The 21,200-nt window shown below is 36.3% G+C and overlaps 1 protein-coding gene across 4 annotated transcripts in view; it reads left to right on the top strand.

Annotated features, from left to right (window-relative positions):
- The window catches only part of Neo1 (neogenin 1), a 175,484-nt gene that overhangs the window by 123,190 nt on the left and 31,094 nt on the right, over positions 1-21,200 (top strand). For all 4 annotated transcript variants that reach the window (XM_038322982.1, XM_038322980.1, XM_038322981.1 and 1 more), the window contains exons 10-18: positions 2,286-2,434; positions 2,896-3,034; positions 5,977-6,026; positions 7,617-7,764; positions 10,513-10,623; positions 11,540-11,734; positions 16,272-16,367; positions 19,168-19,343; positions 19,425-19,563. In XM_038322982.1, the coding sequence (XP_038178910.1) occupies positions 2,286-2,434; positions 2,896-3,034; positions 5,977-6,026; positions 7,617-7,764; positions 10,513-10,623; positions 11,540-11,734; positions 16,272-16,367; positions 19,168-19,343; positions 19,425-19,563 (1,203 nt within the window). The remainder of the gene's footprint in view (positions 1-2,285; positions 2,435-2,895; positions 3,035-5,976; positions 6,027-7,616; positions 7,765-10,512; positions 10,624-11,539; positions 11,735-16,271; positions 16,368-19,167; positions 19,344-19,424; positions 19,564-21,200) is intronic.

Below are 21,200 nucleotides of genomic sequence, written 5' to 3'. Positions count from 1 at the left end.
AGAGAGAAAGAAAGAGCAGTTAAATGAGGTATAATAAGCAGGAGGAACAACCAGTTTTGATGAAGCATTTAGAATTTTGATTTGTCGTTGTCTTGTTTTTCGAGACAGGATTTCTCTGTGTAGCTTTGGAGTCTGTCCTGGAACTCACTCTGTAGACCAGGCTGGCCTCAAGCTCACAGAGATCCACCTGCCTCTGCCTCCCCATTGCTGGGATTAAAGGCCTGTGTCACCACTTCCCAGCTGGCATTTGGAATTTGGAATTTGACAATAGAGATGTGTGAAATAAAGAGGACCTTGCTCCTCCTGAAGGTATGGGGTATATGGAAAGGTCTGAATGTTAAATTAGCTGTCTTTGAGAAGCATTTTGGCTATTTAGCTTTATAAGTCAATTTAAGACTTCTGTATATTATACTACTGTACAGCTGGTTTGAATGAATCATTAGTGCCTTTTTAAGGATCATATTTGCCTGCACTTCATTAATGAGTATATTGAAAGTGATGTCAAGAGAATTGATGAACTATTTTGTTTTTCCCTCTCTTTAGTTAAGTTAGAAGAAAGTTTTCACAGCAAAAGAATTGTGACAAACCCTACCTGTCAGTTAATGTTATTAATGTTGAACAAATAGCATGCATGGTTCATGACTAAATAAAGCAAACAACTGTTTAAAGTAACTACATTCAGATCTTTCTACTTCTGAAGCAAAACACATCTTAAGGCATAGTGCTGCTATTGAGAAAAACAGTTTATTTTAACTTATTTCCCCTTCTTGGGCCTTAAATCTAACAGTGTCCATAATGGAGACATTAGTGCTAGAAAACTTAGTTTCAAATACAGGACATCTCCCAAAGTGTAGGCATGGGCAGCTAGCTAGGATTGGTAGACCAGTAGGAAAGAACTCTTAGTAATAAGAAAAAACTATTTTGAAAAAATTAATGTATGAGCCATTGTGGAAGTTAGGAGTCCACAGAGGACAGCCACTCCCTTGAAGGTACTTTCCTAGTTTTCTTATTGATCTCCATGAGGTCCTATGTTTTAGACTCAGAAAGTGACCAACTTCTGGCTCCACCATTATTTATTTCCCATCACTTGGAAAGCTGCTTCACCTCAAAACTCATCTATAATGGGGATGATAATACTAAATAATGGCGACTGTTACTAAAGCAAATGCTATTCCTTTAGCTAGTTTTGTTGCTTTGCTGCTTCTCTTTTGTGCATGTATCCACACATCCTTTCTAAACATGGGTCTGACTGTCATGCTCCTGTCCTCTGACTGTTAGGGAAAATCTAAACTCTATAGCAGAACAAGAACAACAAAGGGTCCTCATTGTCTGGCTCTTGTTTTCAACATTATTTCTCCCACAACCATTCTGTGATACAACCATACAAGTCATATAACATTGTCTTTCCACTTATCCCCTTGATTGCCCCAATAACAAATAATTTTCTCTCTGCTGTTTGAAAAGACAGATTATTTGTAATACCAAGAAGTCTTCACCAGCCTTCCTTTCCCTCCCCCCTTACCTAAGCAACCCTTCACACAACAGAATCCTGTACTCTTTTTCTGTTTCATTACAGCCACCAAATGAATCTGTTGAGATTTATTAATGTGCCTGATTTCTGTGTTAAACTGGGAGTTCTTGTGAAGGAGACCTCTGCCCATCCCTGTGGGCCTGTTTAGCGCCCAACAAAAGAAATATGTCTTCCAGTGGTACTTGCTTTCATGTGCTACCTTATTCCTCTACAAAACCAGATTTGGGGGCTGAGGAAGATAGCTCAGTGATTCAAGTTTTTGTCATGCAAGTCTAAGGACTGGAGTTTGGATCCCCAGCACCCATATAAGGCTGGGAATACACCTCATCTCTAGTTAAGGAATGGGGGACAGGTGGGTCCCAGGGCTCTGATCATCCATCCACCCTAGCTGAATCAGATGATAGAGGGAGATATCGGATCCTGACCTTTGGTTTCCACAGTCTGTACCAGTGAGCACACACACACACACGCACGCACGCACACACATACACACACATACTCTTGAAAGTTTATGTGACAAAAGAATTCTTTGTGTATTTTTCTTATTTTTAATAAATTGAAGATACGTCATAGATAATTTCTGACTTTGACTTAACGCAAAGAAAAATGTATATCTCCTATAAGAACTTCAATCAAATCAGTTGTCTTCTGAGTTTTTATTGTTTGTGACATTGTGACAGTATCACTGAGAGTGATTATTAAGAACTACAGTAAACATGATTTGTATCTTGAGCTCTTGAAATTCTCTTTTCAGTTCAGCTCCCTGGCCCAGCACCTAATATACGAGCTCATGCAACGTCACCTACTTCTATCACAGTCACATGGGAAACACCACTGTCCGGCAATGGGGAAATTCAGAATTACAAATTGTACTACATGGAAAAAGGGACTGATAAAGAACAGGTATAAAATGACATGATCTTTTAGAACCACTGGTTTCTAAAAAACTAAAGGGGTTACAGATACAGCTTAGTGGTAGAGCAGTTGCCTAGCATGCACAGATGTACTAGTTCTGTATTCCCCCAACCCCTAGATCTTCCAAAGCTTGGTAGTTAGTTGATTAGAAATCAAAGTGAGGGAGAGATACAGGAAATTAAATGTTGATGGTATTGTTTGGTTGTGCTGATTTATTTGTAGCTTTTACCAGCAAGGGTTACTAAATGTCAAATAATATTTCTAAATAATTATTATTTATGATTAACTAATATGCTTTTGCTATAAATAATCTGTAAGAGGGCTAAAACTGTATTGTGCAGAAGTTGTTTAGTCATTTTGTAGCATTTCTTTTGGCTTGAGAGGTGTGTGTTGTCTGTGTGTGCGTGTGTGTGTGTATACAACACACACAGTATTCTATTTCATTCAAGGATGTTGATGTTTCAAGTCACTCCTACACTATTAATGGACTGAAAAAATACACAGAGTATAGTTTCCGAGTGGTGGCCTACAATAAACATGGTCCTGGAGTCTCCACACAAGATGTTGCTGTTCGAACATTATCAGATGGTGAGCTTTTTTTTCCTTTGCAACAAAATACCATTCTTAGTGACTCTAATTAGTTGTAAAATCATGTGCTTTGATGTCAAAGAAAATTCTGTTCATAGCCCCATTGCCCCCCTTACTGATCAAGTCACTTAACCTTTTTGAGTATTTTTCTTAATGTCAGCTTTAGGTAACACCAACTTCACCAGCTTTGTTGTCACTGGAAAGCACAGAGCATGTGGTAGCTAATAGTAAATGGGTTCTTGGTATTTTTAGTACAGTCTTCGTCTTCTATGTAGGTGACTTCTGTTGCTTGTTACTGCACAGACTATTTTATGGTAGTTGGAAGATTAGCCTTACTCTACATACCAGCCATACTTATTTTCCTAATAGATATCTTGTGACAGTTTGATTTCTCACCTGTAGCTATATTTTAAACTAAATTATATGCACATACCCATGACTAACAGAAATACTTTCACTACAGCTTGCTAGTGATTACATAGGTCAAAATCAGTGGGGTTTTTAAAAAAGAAAGAAAATAGCAGTTTACTGTAAGGGTATCTCTCTGATAAAACTCATCTAAATTCAGTATTCTTTGTTTTTTAAATATGCGTTTTTGTATATATCTCATATATATATATGTATATATATATATATATATATATATAAGCATGCATGCTTTAAAAGCTATAGTTTGACTCTGTTAAGCAGATGATCGAACATTTCATCACTAGGAAAGAAGCATGGATAAAGATACAACTTTGCTTCTATTGTTTTCCTACCCCAAAATTTAACTTCGGCCTAGCAAACAGATATGTCAAATTGAGAAAAGTTCTGCAACTTTTTTTTTAATTTAAAAGCTGACCTCAGTTCTTAAAATATATTATTAGTCTTACAGAAAAATCATCTAAAGAGTAAAGACATGGGATATAAAATATGTGTGATCTTTGGTTCCTAGATAGTAGAGACAAAAGTATCTCTGGGATACTGTCAATACACTAATTAGTATTAAGCTTGCTAAATATTAGACATATTATTTATGTATATTTGATACCATTTTTATATCAAAATTGCAGTTTCTAAATATGATTGTTGTGTTTTAGTTTTGTTGGAGCCTGCCCTTGTTCTAAGACATCTATGTACTAAAGTATTTCAGAGTGACCTGTCGCAGTGATTTGCAGCCATCTCTCAGATAATTCAGAAACAATGGATAAGCCTATATCTATGCAATTTCTCATTCATATTTATAATGGAAAAATAATGTTACTAATTGCTGAATGTTATTAATTAGTGAATCTAGAAAGAGAGAATACAGTGTTTATTGTACTATTCTTTGTTCTTTTCTTTGGACTTGAGAATTTTTCAGATAAAAAAGAGGAATACAATATAAATTATAGCTGGGCTACCTAACTGCATAAACCAGTTGGTCATGATTTGGGGAAAAAATTTTATGGAGAAAGGCCTCTTAAATCTACATGTAAGCCAAATTTTAACTGTACTTAAATAGGTTGGCCTACTGACCACAGTACCTTGAAAACTGAGTGGAACCAAGTTTGTTAACATGGGGGTTTAAGACAGCACTTAGAAGTAAGGTAAATCCCAGGTCTTAGGCCACCTAAAAGGAATACCTTGATCAAGTAGATCATACACAAGTTCATTTGTAGATAACTTACACGTGAACTGGAAACAGGAGTAAACTGCTGTGAGAACACTGTCCGGAGTGAGAACTTGCCACGTTGTAGCTCGCAACAAATCTTGGCTGTGAGGGTGGAAATGTTTTCAGTACAGGTCCTACTTCAGACCTGTGCAGCTGATTGATTTGAAGCCCATGTCATTTTCCTAGACAAAAGTTCATTAGGTCCTTATTTTGATATGTGGTCACCAGATGATAGAGAACCTAAGGTCCTCATGAGAGGAGTAGGTGAGAATGCTAGATCTAGCATTTGGTGAATAGAGGGCAAATTAATGATGTCTGCTTGAGGTTTTTTGTTTTTGTTTTTTGTTTTTGTTTGTTTTTGCTGTCTGTCATTATGTGGAGGGAGATGTGGGAAGGAACATGGATCATCAACTTTTAGATGTTCTTGTGTTAAGTTCCAGTATAGTAAGAACGTTAGTTATGTAAGTGTTTCACCAGCAGACCCAGACTCTTTGCATCTAAACCATGCTCTGGTACATTGCTGCACTGGGAAGCCAGATAGTCTACTTACTGCAGCTTTCCTTTTTTAAATGTTTTTCTCTTCTTAAGAATTGCCTTCTAAACCACTTTACAAAGTCCATAAGAAAGCCAAACTCGCTGATGTGTGTCTATCCCATTTTGGTTCATATTATCACTATATAGTTCATTCAGTCACTTGCCACATTTATTAGACTTGGTTCCAGAAAATGTGAGACTCTTGCCTATGATGGATATTCAGAATAAATATGTTTAAGGTTCAGAATATATGTAAAGTCTAGAAGTTTGAGGTCTAGGGCAGTGGTTCTCAACCTTCCTAATGGTACAGCCTTTTAATACAGTTCCTCATGTTATGGTAACCCCAACCATAAAATTATTTTCTTTGCTACTTTATAACTGTATTTTTTTTACTGTTAAGAATCATAAATATCTGATATACAACCTCTCTGTGAAAAGGTTGTTCAACTCCCAGAAGGGTCATGACACACAGGTTGAGAACTGCTGGTCTAGAGGTTCAAAGACATTGTACATCCCTGAAGTAACTGTGATTTCCAGAGAATCAGCCTGATTTGAGTAAGGATGGATACTCATGTGAAAGGGTCTTACCTTAAAACATGAATCAAGCATGGCCACACTTCATCTCCTAGAGCTATCAACATAAGACATTGTTATCTGAATTCAGACCTAGTCACATAGTTAGTATTGGAGATGTGCATTTGTGCTCAGTCTGGCCGAGAACAATAACATGTGGATGATTGAATTATTTCCTTTTTTTTCTTAACCTTTCTAGTTCCCAGTGCTGCTCCTCAGAATCTGTCCTTAGAAGTGAGGAATTCAAAGGTAAAGTTTGCTTCTCTTCTCTTTACTGGCATACTAAGCTTTAGAGGGGCTTAGAGAGCCAGAGATCCCTTAGACAAACATTAAAACAATGAAGGCTAGTGTTTCAATAACTCATTTGCTTTCAAAAATAACCTAGCCAGGTGGTGGTGGCACACGCCTTTAATCCCAAGTACTCAGGAGGCAGAGGCAGGCGGATCTCTGAGAGTTCGAGGCCAACCTGGTCTACAAGAGCTAGTTCCAGGACAGGCTCCAAAGCTACAGAGAATCCCTGCCTGAAAAATAAAAGTAATAATAATAACAACAACAACAACCTGGTAAATTAGAATGTAACTGAAAACATTTAAAATCAAGCAGGAAGATACGACAGCATAGGTATAAAGCTGGGCTAAGAGCTCCACTTGTCTATTCTGTTCTTTCCTTTCTCTGATACTAAAACTTCTTTAGCTTCTCTACAAAGCAAATTGCTTTTTTTATGTAAATATGATATTTTAGATCTTAACCATACAAAATTGTGCAAAGAAAGTAAGTTGCTTATGATGACACGATGTCAGTATAAACCAAAGACAGGTAGGTATAGATTTTGGTGTCTGTTCACAGCATATGCACTATGTACGCGTCTCAGATACTAAAGAGGTCTTTTCAAAAAGTACTATGTCATGCTTCTCCAGGAAACATTTAGTTCTCTTTCATTTCATTTTTTTTTTTGTTTTTGTTTTTGACAGGGTCTTACTTGTATGTATATAGTTCAGGCTGGCCTGGAACTTACTGTATAGACCAGGCTAGCCTCAGATATTTTTAATCTTGCAATTTCTGCCTTTCTAGATTGGGACTACCTACACTCCACCACTCCTGTCCATAGAAATTATTTAATTAACAGCCAATTTGTATTCAAGGAGGAAAATAATTCTTATACCTAACAATAATGTAATCTTAATCTGTATGCTTCTGACCTTATTTTCTCTCTAAATCTTTTCCGGGACTTTAATGTTTTCATTCAGATAAAATACTTAGGAGATAAATCTAGACTCAGTCAGGCATGTCCAAGCTGTGGCCATGGGGTGCATGCACCCAAGGTTAGATATTATGCAAAGTAACACAAAAATCATAGACTTAAACCATGAGGGGTTTTTGGTAGTTTCTCTTATCATTTGGCTCTCAAGCATGAATTTTTTTAGATGGCATCATGTCACATACCTGCTTTTTATTTCCCCTCAGTTGATCATTGGAAGCTTTTTAATTAAAGTTTTGTTTGTTTTTGTATTTATATTTTGTTTTGTTTTGAAACAGGGTCTCACTGTGTATCTCTGGCTGACCCTAAATTCACTATAGACCAGACTGGCCCCAAACTCACAGAATTCTATCTGCCTCTGTCTCCCAAGTGCTAGGATTAAAAATGTGCATCACCATGCCCAGTAAATTAGAATTATTTTTGACTGACTGTAAAATAGGTAACTTGATGAATCTTCAAGTATCGTGAACTCTTACATGCTTATTCTCCTCTTTCTAAAGTGAAATTGGACTTAATAGTGTATACAGTTAAGGCTATCCCTTTGAAGTGTTCAGTCTTTTCCTTGTACTGCTTTTTCTCAGAGTATAGTGATTCACTGGCAGCCTCCTTCTTCAGCCACACAAAATGGGCAGATTATTGGCTACAAGATTCGTTACCGAAAGGCCTCCCGAAAAAGTGATGTCACTGAGACCTTAGTAACTGGGTCACAGCTGTCTCAGCTGATTGAAGGTAAGCTGCTTTGCATATAGTCAATGACTAAAAGGTGGTTCTTTCTCAGACTTTAATTTATGATAGTCTGAAACTGTTCTAAGCAGTGTTTATATAAACAAATTAAAATGGTTCTTGAAAACTTATAATAATCTGTTTTTAACTTAATACAAATTAATGGAAAATACTCTTGCCAATTCCTCCATCTCTGAGGCTTGAACTGTGTTTGATTTTTATTTCCTTTTTATTGTCTCATTTTCTGAGTATATAACACTTATTTTGTAATCTAAAAATTAAGAGAATTTACTCAACCTAGTTGGTAACAAAACTTGTTATATTGTGCCAGATTCATGTGACCTGTAGAGTATTTGAATAGCTGTAGTATTATAATTATATTTGCTGCTATGAACAGTGTGAAAATTAGAAAATTAGAAAATTCTATCAGAAATACTGTTTTGTATCATTTTCCTTTCATATATTACAGAACATGAAGTATATCTTATAAAAATCAACCCAATACCTATCTAATAAATTATGGATCATTCTATAGATTACTAGGAATTCTCTTTTTTTATATAGCTATGAAAAATAGAGTTGGCTAAGAAAGGGTATGGCTCCTTTTCAGGAGAATCTTGAGAATCTGAATATGTAAAGCCAATGTAACAGAAGATAGAATCTAGAAAAGGGTAGCTATTCTCTATAAGCATGTCCCAAGTATCCACAGAATGAAAAGCTTTAGTCTGTGTGAGCTAACATTAAATACACAACGTGAACAAAAACAGATTCTTGGTGTCTTGAAGCATTAACCAAAAATACATTGGATTGTACAGTTAATATATAGCTGGACAAAGTGGTCATACTGCCACATTAGCACACATTACTGTAGCTTTATGTTTACTGTGTGCCTTAGTTTTGCTTTTTAAGCTCTTTCCATTATTTAGAGAGAGAGGAACTTAGCCTTTGTATACTTGACTCTCTTTTGCCTGCTCTTTCATATATTCTTATCCTTCTAGAGGTCAAGGAATGGTAACTGAATAATTGGGTTTTTTCAGGTCTTTGTTGTGCCATGTTTGTTTTTATTCTAAGGTTTTGTCCACTAACAATTACAAACAAATGTGCAGCCCTCTTTAGCACTCTCTGACAAGATGGTAATAGGTAATGGGACTGGAGCGGTGGCTCAGTCATTAAGAGCACTGGCTGTTCTTCAGGAGTTCCTGGGTTAGATTCTTAACACCCACACGGAGGTCCACAACAGTCAAACTCTAGTCTCAGGGAATCAGTTACCCTCTTCTGGCCTCCCAGGGCACCAGGCACACCTGTGATGCATAGACATATAGGCAAAACACCCATACAGATAATAAATAAAAAGAACATTTTTTAACTGGGAGGTGAATTGACTTGAACCAGCATTTGTTCCTCTTTCTGTCCTTGCTTGTTTGTGATCAGACAGATTTAGGATGGCACATACAGAGCAGAACTTTCTGTCTCTTCTCATCATGTGCCAGGGTTGGTTACCTTAACTCCAGCACGCCTCACATCCCAGACTAGTTACTTACATTCTTAATATTTTTGCCTTTACTGGGGTTTCTGTACTGTGCTGCTGTCCAAAGATCCCAATTATTTGGGTATAGAGAGGTAAACTAATATTAATAACCCTAATGGTCAGTGTCTTGTATTTAAGTACTCTAAAGATGTATGTGTGAATGGATGCATAACTCGTCATATTAACTGTCATCCTGCTTTGTATGTAGACTTTTATATGTGAATCTTTTTTGCCTTTGTATTGGTAAATCTTACACTTTATTAAAGCTGGTAGTAAATAAAGAGTTGCATAATAGGAAAGTTTGGGGTTTCTTCTTTTACTTACTATAAATACATTTGGCCAACTGGCTATTGAAAAATAGATTTCTAGGCCATATTTGATGTTTAAATTATTTCAGCTGTGGTTATAGCAGGTCTCAAAGAACAGAGGTAACCTGATAGGAGTTACATCTTTACATTCTTTTCTGGGTTTTGGTGTCTTCTGAAACCAGCTGATTTTGTTCCTTTGTAACAACTCTTTCATTATCTTTGGTCATGGCTTCCTTTTTTTAACAAAATCAAAGGCATTGCATTAAGTAATCCCAAAATTGCCTTCATGCTCAAAAAAAAAAAAAAAAAACCCTCTAACTTCCTGGGATGGTTAGTTATTGCTGCTTTGTGCCTTCTCCTAGGTGGTGTGGGCACTGAGAGCTACCATGTATTGTATATTGCTTGTTATTTATTTTGCTTGTTCTTTATGAACTTACACTTTATTAAGCTGTGAACTGAATAGGTGACATGTGTAGCAGCAGACCGCTTGTTGGTTCCTAGCTGCTTAGCCCCAAAATAATCACACAGAAACTGGATAATTTAAATCACTGCTTGGCTCATTAGCTCTAGCTTCTTCTTGGCTAGCTCTTACATGTTAATTTAACCCATTTCTGTTAATGTGTGTATCATCATGTGGCTGGGGCTTACCGGCAAGATTCCAACCAGTGTCTGTCTCCGGTGGCTCCATGGCTTCTCTCTGACTCTGCCCTTCTTCCTCCCAGCATTCAGCTTAGTTTTCCCTGCCTAGCTAAGTTCTGCCCTGCTATAGGTCCAAAGCAGGTTCTTTATTCATTAATGGTAATCACAGCATAGAGAGGAAATCCCACATTAGAGATATTTCATTTTATAGGATACTGCTAACTTTTTGTTTTCTAAATCTCTTGTTTTAGCTTATCTCTTTTGTTATTTGATTCACAGGTCTTGATCGGGGGACAGAATATAACTTCCGAGTAGCTGCTCTCACAGTCAATGGTACAGGACCAGCAACTGATTGGATGTCTGCTGAAACTTTTGAAAGTGACCTAGATGGTAAGATCAAACGTAATGGCACATGGTAGATACTAACTGTTGTCAATTGATCAGATTGGAAAGCCACTGACTTTGTCTCAAGCTGTGGAAGCTAGTTTGACATACTGCTGTTGTTTTTGTGAAGCAACAGAGTTCCTGAAGGGGTTGTTTTCCAGACATTGTAAAAAAGTATCAGAGTTAGCAGGCTCAGAACAATAAAATGTACAGGCATTTGAAGTTGGGTTTCTTTACTGAAGCCAGTAAGTAAATAGATAATCTAAAATTTAAGGGTGAGCCACATCCATTGTGCCTATATTTCATTTGCAGCTCCCTTTTTTCTGAGACCTGGAAACCTTGTGCTTTTTCTCCTGTTTGTTTTATACATAACTTCATGTGGTTATGTGTAGTTAGTTTCTTTAGCAGTGATGGTGCTAGATTTGGGGACATCAAAGAACTGTATTCCTATTCTGAGTTTGAACTAAGGTAGCAATTTATGCCTTGAGTAATATACGTGAAAGATGCCTTAAACTGTCACCTTTTAAAGCCTCTTCGTCATCTAATGACTGAATCATTTGTGGCTTCAGTGTCATTTTTTTCTAGATCATTGATTAGGTAAAGAAATAATTGGTGCCATTGTTGTAATATGGTACTTGATCGACCTTTAACAGCAGGTTTCTAATTTGTTGGTGACATACCTTTCTCATTATACCTATAGAGTTTAGGGAATGGAATGAGCAACCATTTGGGTCTTAGAAAAAAATAAAAACCACTGGCTATATTTCACTGTAGCTACAGGTTCTCATTGAATTCTTGATCCAAAATGGGGAGAAATTTATTAAAGCCCACTATTGTGACAGGAGCAAAACATTATTCCCCCAAGGATAGTGAAACATTTTACAGGAAAGTACATCTCATTTTTGGTTTTGCGCCTTCTCAGAATCTCGTGTTCCTGAAGTGCCTAGCTCTCTTCACGTCCGTCCACTTGTCACTAGCATCGTAGTGAGCTGGACTCCTCCAGAGAACCAGAACATTGTGGTTCGAGGTTACGCCATCGGTTATGGCATTGGCAGCCCTCATGCACAGACCATCAAAGTGGACTATAAACAACGTTATTACACCATTGAAAACCTGGGTATGTTTGCTAAGTAAAAGAGATTGTCATGCATGTGATTTCTTTATAACGTCATTACATTATAATTTTATTATTTGCAGAAAAATTTCAACACTATGGAAAGAATTTTTCCATATTCTTCTTAGATTCTTAGCATTTTCCCACATTTCCTTTGTCCTTTTCTGTTTTCCTATATACACATTTCCCCTGAAGCATAAATTCAGTTGCAGACATGACAGTTCTCACTAATCATTAGCTTTAACATGAAACGTTATTAAAATTGTTCTAAATAGTCTACTTATTGAAATAAAGACTTTAAAGTTGAGACAGAATTTTCATATTTGACACTTTTCTCACCACTGTCCTTAAGGACAAAAGGAAAATGCAACCTTCTGGTTCAGGGTCTGTGTTTAGTCATTATGTCTCATTAGCTTTGATTTAGAACCAGTTCTGTGTTGTGTTTTCCCTGACCTTGGTGAAAGACGTTTAGAAATACATATATATGTAATTTATGTCCCTCAGATTAGGCTTGTCTAGCATTTCCACATTACCTCTGGAATGACAGTGTTAGGTTTTTCTCAGTGCTTCACATTAGACACAAAATGGTATCTGATGCTAATTATCACTTTTCTTTGTAATTAGTATATGTTTCACTAAGGAAATAACTTGATTTTTGTGCAAATATCTTGTTTCCCATCAAACTCACCTACTAGTAAGTGTGTGTGTGTGTGTGTGTGTGTGTGTGTGTGTGTGTGTGTGTGTGTATGTGTGGTGAATCTTAAGATTCACCAGTAACTATATATGTGTGTGTGTGTGTATGTATGTATGTATATGTATACATATATATGTATGTATATATATGTATATACACACATACACACATATATGTATATATAATATATATGTATATATGTATGTATAATATACATGTGTGTGTGTGTGTGTGTGTGTGTATAGTTACTGGTGAATCTTAAGATTCCAGTAGTTGAAAAAAATCAATAAAAATGAAAAGGTAAGCCACAGATGTGAAGAAAATATTAGCTACTCTGACAGAGTTTTAGTCTGGAATATATAAAAATTATTACAACTCAGTAAAAAGAAAACCCAGTCAAAATGAACAAAAGGCTTGGATAGACACTATGCAAAAGAATACATACGAGTGGACAGAAAAGCTGTATGGGCAGTTGATAAAGAAATCCTGGGTGGAAAAATAAGCGTGTTAAAAGACGCTCAGCACTTTTAGTTGTCAGAGAATTGCAAGTATAAAATCTCAAAAAACAAACAAACAAAAAACCTCTGTACGTTCTCTAGAATTCTCACAGTTGCTGGTAAAAATACTAATAGTACAACTACTTTATAAAATAGAGCTTTGTTATGAAGTTAGCCATACAACCTTCCAGCTCTAGTCATAAATCCTTAACCAGGAGAAATGAAAGCACATGACCACTTAAAAGCTTGAAAAGAATACTTTACTTATAATAACCTCAAGGGGGAAGAATTACAAATTTCTATCATTATTAATTATTAGTAAATTAATATCCTTTCATGGAAATTACTCAGTAATTAAAAGGAATTAGCTGTCAGTACACATAGCAGAAATGAGTTTAAGAAACATAGTAAAAAGCCAAACACAAGATAATATAGTCTGTTATTGTGTTTTTATGAAATTCAGAATAGACAAAATTTATCTACAAGTGACAAATTATGACCAGTGGTTCCATAGAACCCTGTGTACTAAGAATTGATGGCAAGAGCATAGCTACTTAGAAATGTCTTAATTTCTCTACTTAGATATAAATTACATGGATATATAAATTTATCAAAACTTACTATCCATTTAAATACATTTATACTACTTATATCTCAGTTAATTTTAAAAGCAAAGAAGTCAGAATTATTAATTTCTTATAATAGTAATTATGAACAGCAATTGACTCCACAAGTAAAGGTACTTACTACCAAGCCCAACAATCTGAACTTGATTCCCAGGAGTCATAGTGGATGGAGAGTGCCAACTTTGCAAGTTGTCCTCTGACATCATACATGTGTTGTAGCTTGTGCATGACCACACACTTAAACATGTAAATAAATAAATGTAATTTTTAAAGTTAATATTATAATAGTAAGATAATAATGGATTGAGTTGGGTGTGTATGATAACTTTTCCAAATTGGATTGTCACTGTTACTCATTCTCTGAAAGATTTGTCTCTTAATTCATAATCTCTGCTGATTTTTTATTCAAACCATTACTTTTTTTAAACACCTTTTCTAAGAACAGCTTTAAGTGCCTGATAAATGAGTTACCAAATTTTTTATGGAAGAAAATAGGCAATATTTTATAAATGTAGTCAAAAACAAAATATATTTTCTGTTTTTCTTTTTAAAAAGAGACAGATCAACTAAACCCAGGAGGCTTCTCCACATGAGTAGTCTTACAAGCAATTGTTGGATAGCTAAACCAAAGCTTTTCAGTGGATAAAAATGTTCCTGTGATGGCCAGCCTCCTACTGTTTCCCTTATAAGACTTCTAAAATAAAAGTCCTTTACAGTGCAGTCAGGACTTAGTCCTTGACTTCCTGAAACTTTCAGTCTCATGGGAGAACCAAAGGAAAACATAGGAAACAGTAAAGTGAGTTGAAGTGAAGTGTGCTCATTCAGAGCAGGAAAACCTGAGCAAGGTACATAGAACAGTCCACGAAGAAATTTAGCTGGGCTTAAAAGCTTGAACCAGAATAGTGTTTGAAACAGAGCAGCAAGAAGGAACACAGATTATGCTAAAGAGAATAAGCAGTAGACTCTATTAGAAAAGAATTATGTATGTTGAGAAATAGCAAAAACAATAAGTTTGGCATAAAATAAAGTGGGTTTACTAGTCTAATAGATTCATAAAATACTGAGTGAAAGAAGTCAGAGATGAAGAAGTTCATTTAGGAATTCATCTAACTTAAGATCTCTTCTGAACTTCATGTTCAATACAAGCATCTGTCCACTGGACACCTGCATCTAGATGTAACCCATATTTCACCTGGCCCAAAATTTAAACTAAACTTGGTATCTTTTTGCCCAAACATTTTTTTTGATCAGTTAACAGATGATTATTGAACAACTACAGTGTCTGAGACACTGTATAAAGAGAAAGCAAAGAAAAAGACATTATGCAGCTATTAGGAAGAATACATTTTAAAAATATCTGAGAGCTGGTCATGGTGGCATGCACATATAATCCTAGCAGTCAAGAAGTAGAGGCATAAAGAGCCAGAGTTCAAGACTAACTTCAGCTACATAGCAAGTTCAGGGCCAGCTAGGACTACATGAATCCCTGTCTCAATAACCCCAAATGATGATGATGTAGTCACAGTTCTAAGGGGGAATGGGTGATGCAGGTGATATAACTAGAGGGGTTACCATTGTAAAATGAACCCTTCTGAATGGATAGGTTAATGTGTATATAGGGCGAGGGTTGAATGTGCCCTCAGAATGGGGAATGGTGGCGACCTGGGAAGAGGAAGCACTGAGAACAAGGAGAAAATAGTGAGGAACAGAATCAGAAAGTCTTGTTTGTCTGCCAAGAAGAAAATTCTTTTGTTTTTGTTTTTTGAAATGGTTTCTCTGTGAAATGGTTTCCTCAGTTTTCCTGGAACTAGCTCTTGTAGAACACACTGGCCTCAAACTCACAGAGATTTGCCACCCTCTGCCTCCCGAGTGCTGGAATTAAAGGCATGTGCCACCACTGTCCAGCAAGAAGGGAGGGCTTAATGACTCTCAGGTTCTATCTTGTAAATGCTGTTCAACCTGTTGCTTAATGCCACCTCTTGTAATTTAACAAGAAATTTTGAAGGATCCCCTAGAGCCATGGTTTTCAGCCTTCTTAATGCTGCAACCCTTTAATATACTTCCTCCTGTTGTGGTGACCCCCAACCATAAAATTATTTTGTTGCTACTTTGTAACTGTAATTTTGCTGCTGACATTGAATCATGATGTAAATTTTGATATGCAGAATGTCTGAACTGCAACCCTATGGGGGTTCAGACCCACAGGTTGAAAACACTGCCCTAGAGAGATTGTTCTCTTCATTTTACGGAGTTACCTACAGGCCATCAGATCCTGGGCATGTCTTGTCTCATCAAGAAGTTGGCTGCTCTGGATTAGGAGATTCCCTGGAATGTTGGAGACATTTGGCACTATCGATTTATTTCCTGTTTCTCTACCTTAGCTGTTTTGGTCTGGGATAGAAGGGGTTTAATTTCAAGCTGCACCTGAAGGCTTCTGGTACACAAAAGCCTTATACCATACATCGTGCATCTTAAACCTTAGTAAACTCCAGGAGAGGAAGAATAGTCTACCTCCACTCTGAAAACTAAATCCAAGAAACTGATGCAACCTTTTTTTTGTCCTACATGTACTGCTATCTCCACATCTCTTTATATCCCCAAATAACCAATCCCATTAAAAACTCTAACCCGTTTATGAATTTTCCATGATTAGTTAGTCACTGTTGTATTTCTTAAATCCTGTAGAAAACACTAAAAAAATTGTTTTGACTTCTTTCCCTCAGATCCAAGCTCTCATTATGTGATTACCCTGAAAGCATTCAACAATGTTGGCGAAGGCATCCCCCTTTATGAGAGTGCTGTGACCAGACCTCACACAGGTAGGGCATCCTGTCTCTTGTGGTCATCTGCACTTTCACAGCTGCTTATGTAGGGTAGGATGGGTGTTTGTGAAGGAAAAATACATGACAACTTGGAATGCAGACTTGGGATGAGTAATAAGCTGGCTTTTTTTGTACAAAATTCTGTTAGTTCCTGGTTTTTTTCATTTAAACTATTGTCTGTCATGTAAGCTATTCTTTGTAGATATATACATGTTTTTAATATGTTAGAATCTAGAATATATAGTTTGAGAAAATTAACTATAACTCATCTTTTAGACATGGTATAACTATAATATATACACACACACATATTAATATAGATTACACATTATAGCATATCAATAAGTGTGTGTGTGTGTGTGTGTGTGTGTGTGTGTGTGTGTGTGTATGTTTGGTGAAGCTAACATTTGTTTATGGTCAGATATCTAAGTTGGTTAGAAAAATATATTTTCTGTGCCCTTCATAAAGTTCATGTAAAGGGATAAAAATCAAATGTACTACCCATTTGATCAGCTATATTTATTATAAGAGATCAGTAATCACTCATAACATTTTAAATATCTTTGAAAGACTATAAATATAATGTAAAATTTCTGTACTGTTGTAAAACTTCTTAGATCTGAATGAGAAAATTTATTGAAGTCAGTATATTAGAGTTGTGAACTTTTTAACAATCCTAGAACTGGGAACTGTTGAGATGGCTCAGTGGTATAGAACACTTGTTCTTCCAGAGGACCCGGATCCCATATCCAGCACCTTCATGGTGACTCACAACCATCCATAACTCCAGTTTCAGGAATCTGACTCCCTCCTCTGCCCTCTGAGAGCACGAGGCACACACATGATGCGTATACATACATGCAGGCAAAACACTCATAGACATAATTTTATAGAGTCATAAATACAAAAGAATTTCTTTTTTGGTTTTTCGAGACAGGGTTTCCCTGTAGTTTCTAGAGCCTGTCGTGGAACTAGCTCTTGTAGACCAGGCTGGCCTCGAACTCAGAGATCCGCCTGCCTCTGCCTCCCGAGTGCTGGGATTAAAGGCGTGCACCACCACCGCCCGGCCAAAAGAATTTCTTTTTATAAATGCATTTCTCCATTTGTTGACCATGACTTTTTGTCAGTATCCCAAGCTGACATAAGAATGCTTTAAGTAACTGTACAGACTTGGCAGTGTTCTTGCTTACTAAAAGATAATCTTTGCCCCTTTTTCTTAAAGCCTCTACTTTGTACAAACATCATTACTCCATGATTCTGGCCTGTGTACCTACAACTTAAAAGTTCTGTTAGAAATAGTTTAGGTGTCCCAGAAAAAAAATATTCAAAAAGTGACCTTTACCTTCTTAAATTGAACTACAATAGGATTGTTTCTTTCACATGGTTTAAGAATGCAGAAATATTATAAATGTACAAGGAAATGCTTCTATGTCATGTAATTTGGTTATTTTATACAAGAGTTGTCACATATAAGATGTTCCTTAAAGAATAATTATTTCTACATATGGAGGTTCATTGTAACTAATTAGTATGTATTCTGACAAGCCTTAGAACAAAGACTTAGACTGCCCCTCTTTTATTTTTAGTATTCATTGTGCAGAGAGTACACACATGAAGATGATTTCTTTAGTGTAGCAATTTTTCATAAACAGGGACTGTGTCATTTCCAATTTTTAGTTATATATAAAACCAGTCATGTTAACTATATGGGGAAACAACATTTAAAACCTGAATTTTTAAAATAAAATATTTTTTAATATTTTATTAAAATAATAACTTTTAATACAAGTGTGTGTATTTAGAAAATCTAGCTAGGAGTTGGGAAAACCCAAAGATCCCACTGTCCTGCTCTCCAGCTGTGGCCCTTGATGATTCTTTTTTTACTCACTGTCCTGTTTTGCAATAAAAAGTGCATTTGCTGTGTTGAACACAGCAATAGTATGCTCTTCCTTTCCTCAAACAAGTGCTATGATCTTGTCAGTGCTTTGCCACTTGAACCCATGATTATTATGGCATTATAACTAATGGGGAATTGTTCTCTACCTTATTCTTATTGCTGGAGAAAATACAGCAGATGGTGCAACTTGGTGTTAGTTTACTTTCTCTTAAGGAAGATGAGTGTTTGGATTTATTTAGCTGTGAGCCATATCTCTACTGCCTCTGCTCTCAAAATGCCAGCAAGCCTGAATTTGCTTAACCATAGACTGACATTCAGCTTTGAGAGACGAACCATCATATGTCCAGTGATGGGCACTAGTAACTCATGTCCCATGCAATAAACGTTACTAAAATCTGAAACAGAACATGAGCTTTTTATTTCTTGTTTGGGTATTATACTCTGGATTTTAAGAGCAGTTTTTATTTTCTATGATTCTTTGACAATAAGTAATGTTTTCAGTTAATTCAACAAAAATTCGAGCATATATATATATATAATATGTATATATATATATATGTATGTTAACACAATCACTCAATTATCATTTTTCAGTGTTTAGAGTATGGTTGATAATATAGTCAAGTACTAATTTGCTTAACATTTTCTGCAATTCTTTTCCTAAAACAAACAAACAACAACAACAAAAAACACAGTAGAAGTATTCTGAATGAATGAGGGCTACCTATTAACTCTGGATTTTCTTTCTTTTTCTCCACTTCTCATCTTCCATTCCATTATATTCCCCGCATTCCCTTTTATTTTTGTTTATGTTAAAATGCCACTTCCCTTTCTTAATTACTTTTTACCCAGACACTTCTGAAGTTGATTTATTTGTTATTAATGCTCCATACACTCCAGTGCCAGATCCCACTCCCATGATGCCACCAGTGGGAGTTCAGGCTTCCATTCTGAGTCATGACACCATAAGGATTACGTGGGCGGACAACTCCCTGCCCAAACACCAGAAGATTACAGATTCCCGCTACTACACAGTCCGGTGGAAGACCAACATCCCAGCAAACACCAAGTATAAGGTACTAAACATTTGCTATGGGTGAAAGAAGCTAATCAGTGGTGTTTTCTTGTTTTAAAGTTCTTGATTCATACTTTTCCAGAATGCAAATGCAACAACTTTAAGCTATTTGGTTACTGGCTTAAAGCCGAATACGTTATATGAATTCTCTGTGATGGTGACCAAAGGTAGAAGATCAAGCACATGGAGTATGACAGCTCATGGAGCTACGTTTGAATTAGGTATGTATAGTGTAAATCCATGTCACGTGGCATTTCTTTTCTTTGTAAACTATGAAAACCTGTAGAAGTCCACGCTGTTGTTGTGCCGCATTCTCAGCCATGGGACATCTTATCACCACCTTTACTGTGAAAGGGGAGGACACATACTGACATCTCTACAGAACCCAGTGGACAGCTACATTTGAGTTTTATTTTCCATTTCAACTATTGTGGATTTTTGGATCACTTTGACAGAACATTAGTAAACAGCAGAATAGTATAATCTAAGACAGTCTAGGTTTTAGAAATTAAGAGACTTGAATTTAATCTCAGGTCAGCTTTCTTTTGACTGTGCTCACATGAGCATGTTATCTAATTCTTTTGAATCTCAGTTTCTTCCATTTTGGGTGGAATCGACCCCTTTTCTACTTTAGAAGAGTATTATAAGGTAAAATGAAGAACAGATGGAAAAGCTTGTGGGTAGATAGAAGAGATTATTGTCATTAATCCTGCTTCACTGACAAATTGAAATTGAAAAAAAATGAATTGACCTGCCCTTGACCAAGCAGTTGCTCAGCTTTGCTTTTCCAGTCTGAACACTTTACTGGTAGACCAGGGCTTTATTGGAAAGCAGCTCTATAAGATTTTTAACTGAACTAGCCTTTGGTGTTTGTAAGTACATGTAAGGGAGAGAAGATAACTAAGCAGATTAAACAAAGAGTATGCTGCTAGCCTTGAGATCTGTTTCTTTTTTGCTGACTCTCTTTAACCCCCTTCTTTCACTTCCTTTGGGCTTTGCTGTGATGGGGATATAAATGACCTTGGGAATCTGTATATTTTGGCCTGTTTCTGGCATAATGAAAAGCTAAACTTCCACATTCTGTATACACTAGTCTGGGTGTTCTGCACAGTTGCTTGGAATTTCTACAGGAAAGGGGACTGAACTGCAAAGTTAGGAATATAGTATATAAAAGGGTAAATAGTTATTAGTTTGCTTTCTTTTCTGTTTATTTTGTTTGTTTACTTGCTTGCTTGCTTGTTGTTTTGGCTTTGTTTTGAGCCATAGTCTCACTGTGTAGCCTTAGCTGTTCTCAGAGTCACTGTATAGATCAAGATGACCTGCCTGCCTCTGTCTCAGGAATGCTAGAATTAAAAGTGTGCACCACCACATTCAGCTCCTCTATTTTAATAATATCTTTTTGCTTTACTTCCAGCTTCTTGACTAATAAATGAAATTATATTTTCCCTTAGGATGCTTGTTTCACTAGGCTTTCCCATCTTATATTGGAACTCCAGTGTCTTAGGAAGTTGATTTGAGGGTTTTCCAACTCATGCCTTACATTTAAAGTTCTCGGGTATAATATAGAAAGGTCATTTTCTTGTTGGCTTTTCTGATGAAGAACAGCTTTTATTTAGAGCAGTAACATCAGCAGTTAGTGGTATGCTTTCAGTGAAAGCTTAAAATGAAAAATACCAAATTGTAAATTTTTTCTTAGAGGGAATTAAGCTCTTAAAAGCCATATTTGGCTTGAAGCAAGAGAGAAAACTATTTCACACTTTAAAATGTCCTACCAGATAAGCCAAATCAAGTGAGAGGAAACAATCTGGGGCCAGTTATGTAACTGACTACACATGCCTCTCTAGCTTGTAGCCTTAAG

Source organism: Arvicola amphibius, chromosome 3 (genome assembly GCF_903992535.2).
Source record: "Arvicola amphibius chromosome 3, mArvAmp1.2, whole genome shotgun sequence".
Lineage (NCBI taxonomy): Eukaryota > Metazoa > Chordata > Mammalia > Rodentia > Cricetidae > Arvicola > Arvicola amphibius.
The sequence above is the reverse complement of the archived record's forward strand: the minus strand, read 5'-3'. Positions and strand labels throughout refer to the sequence as shown.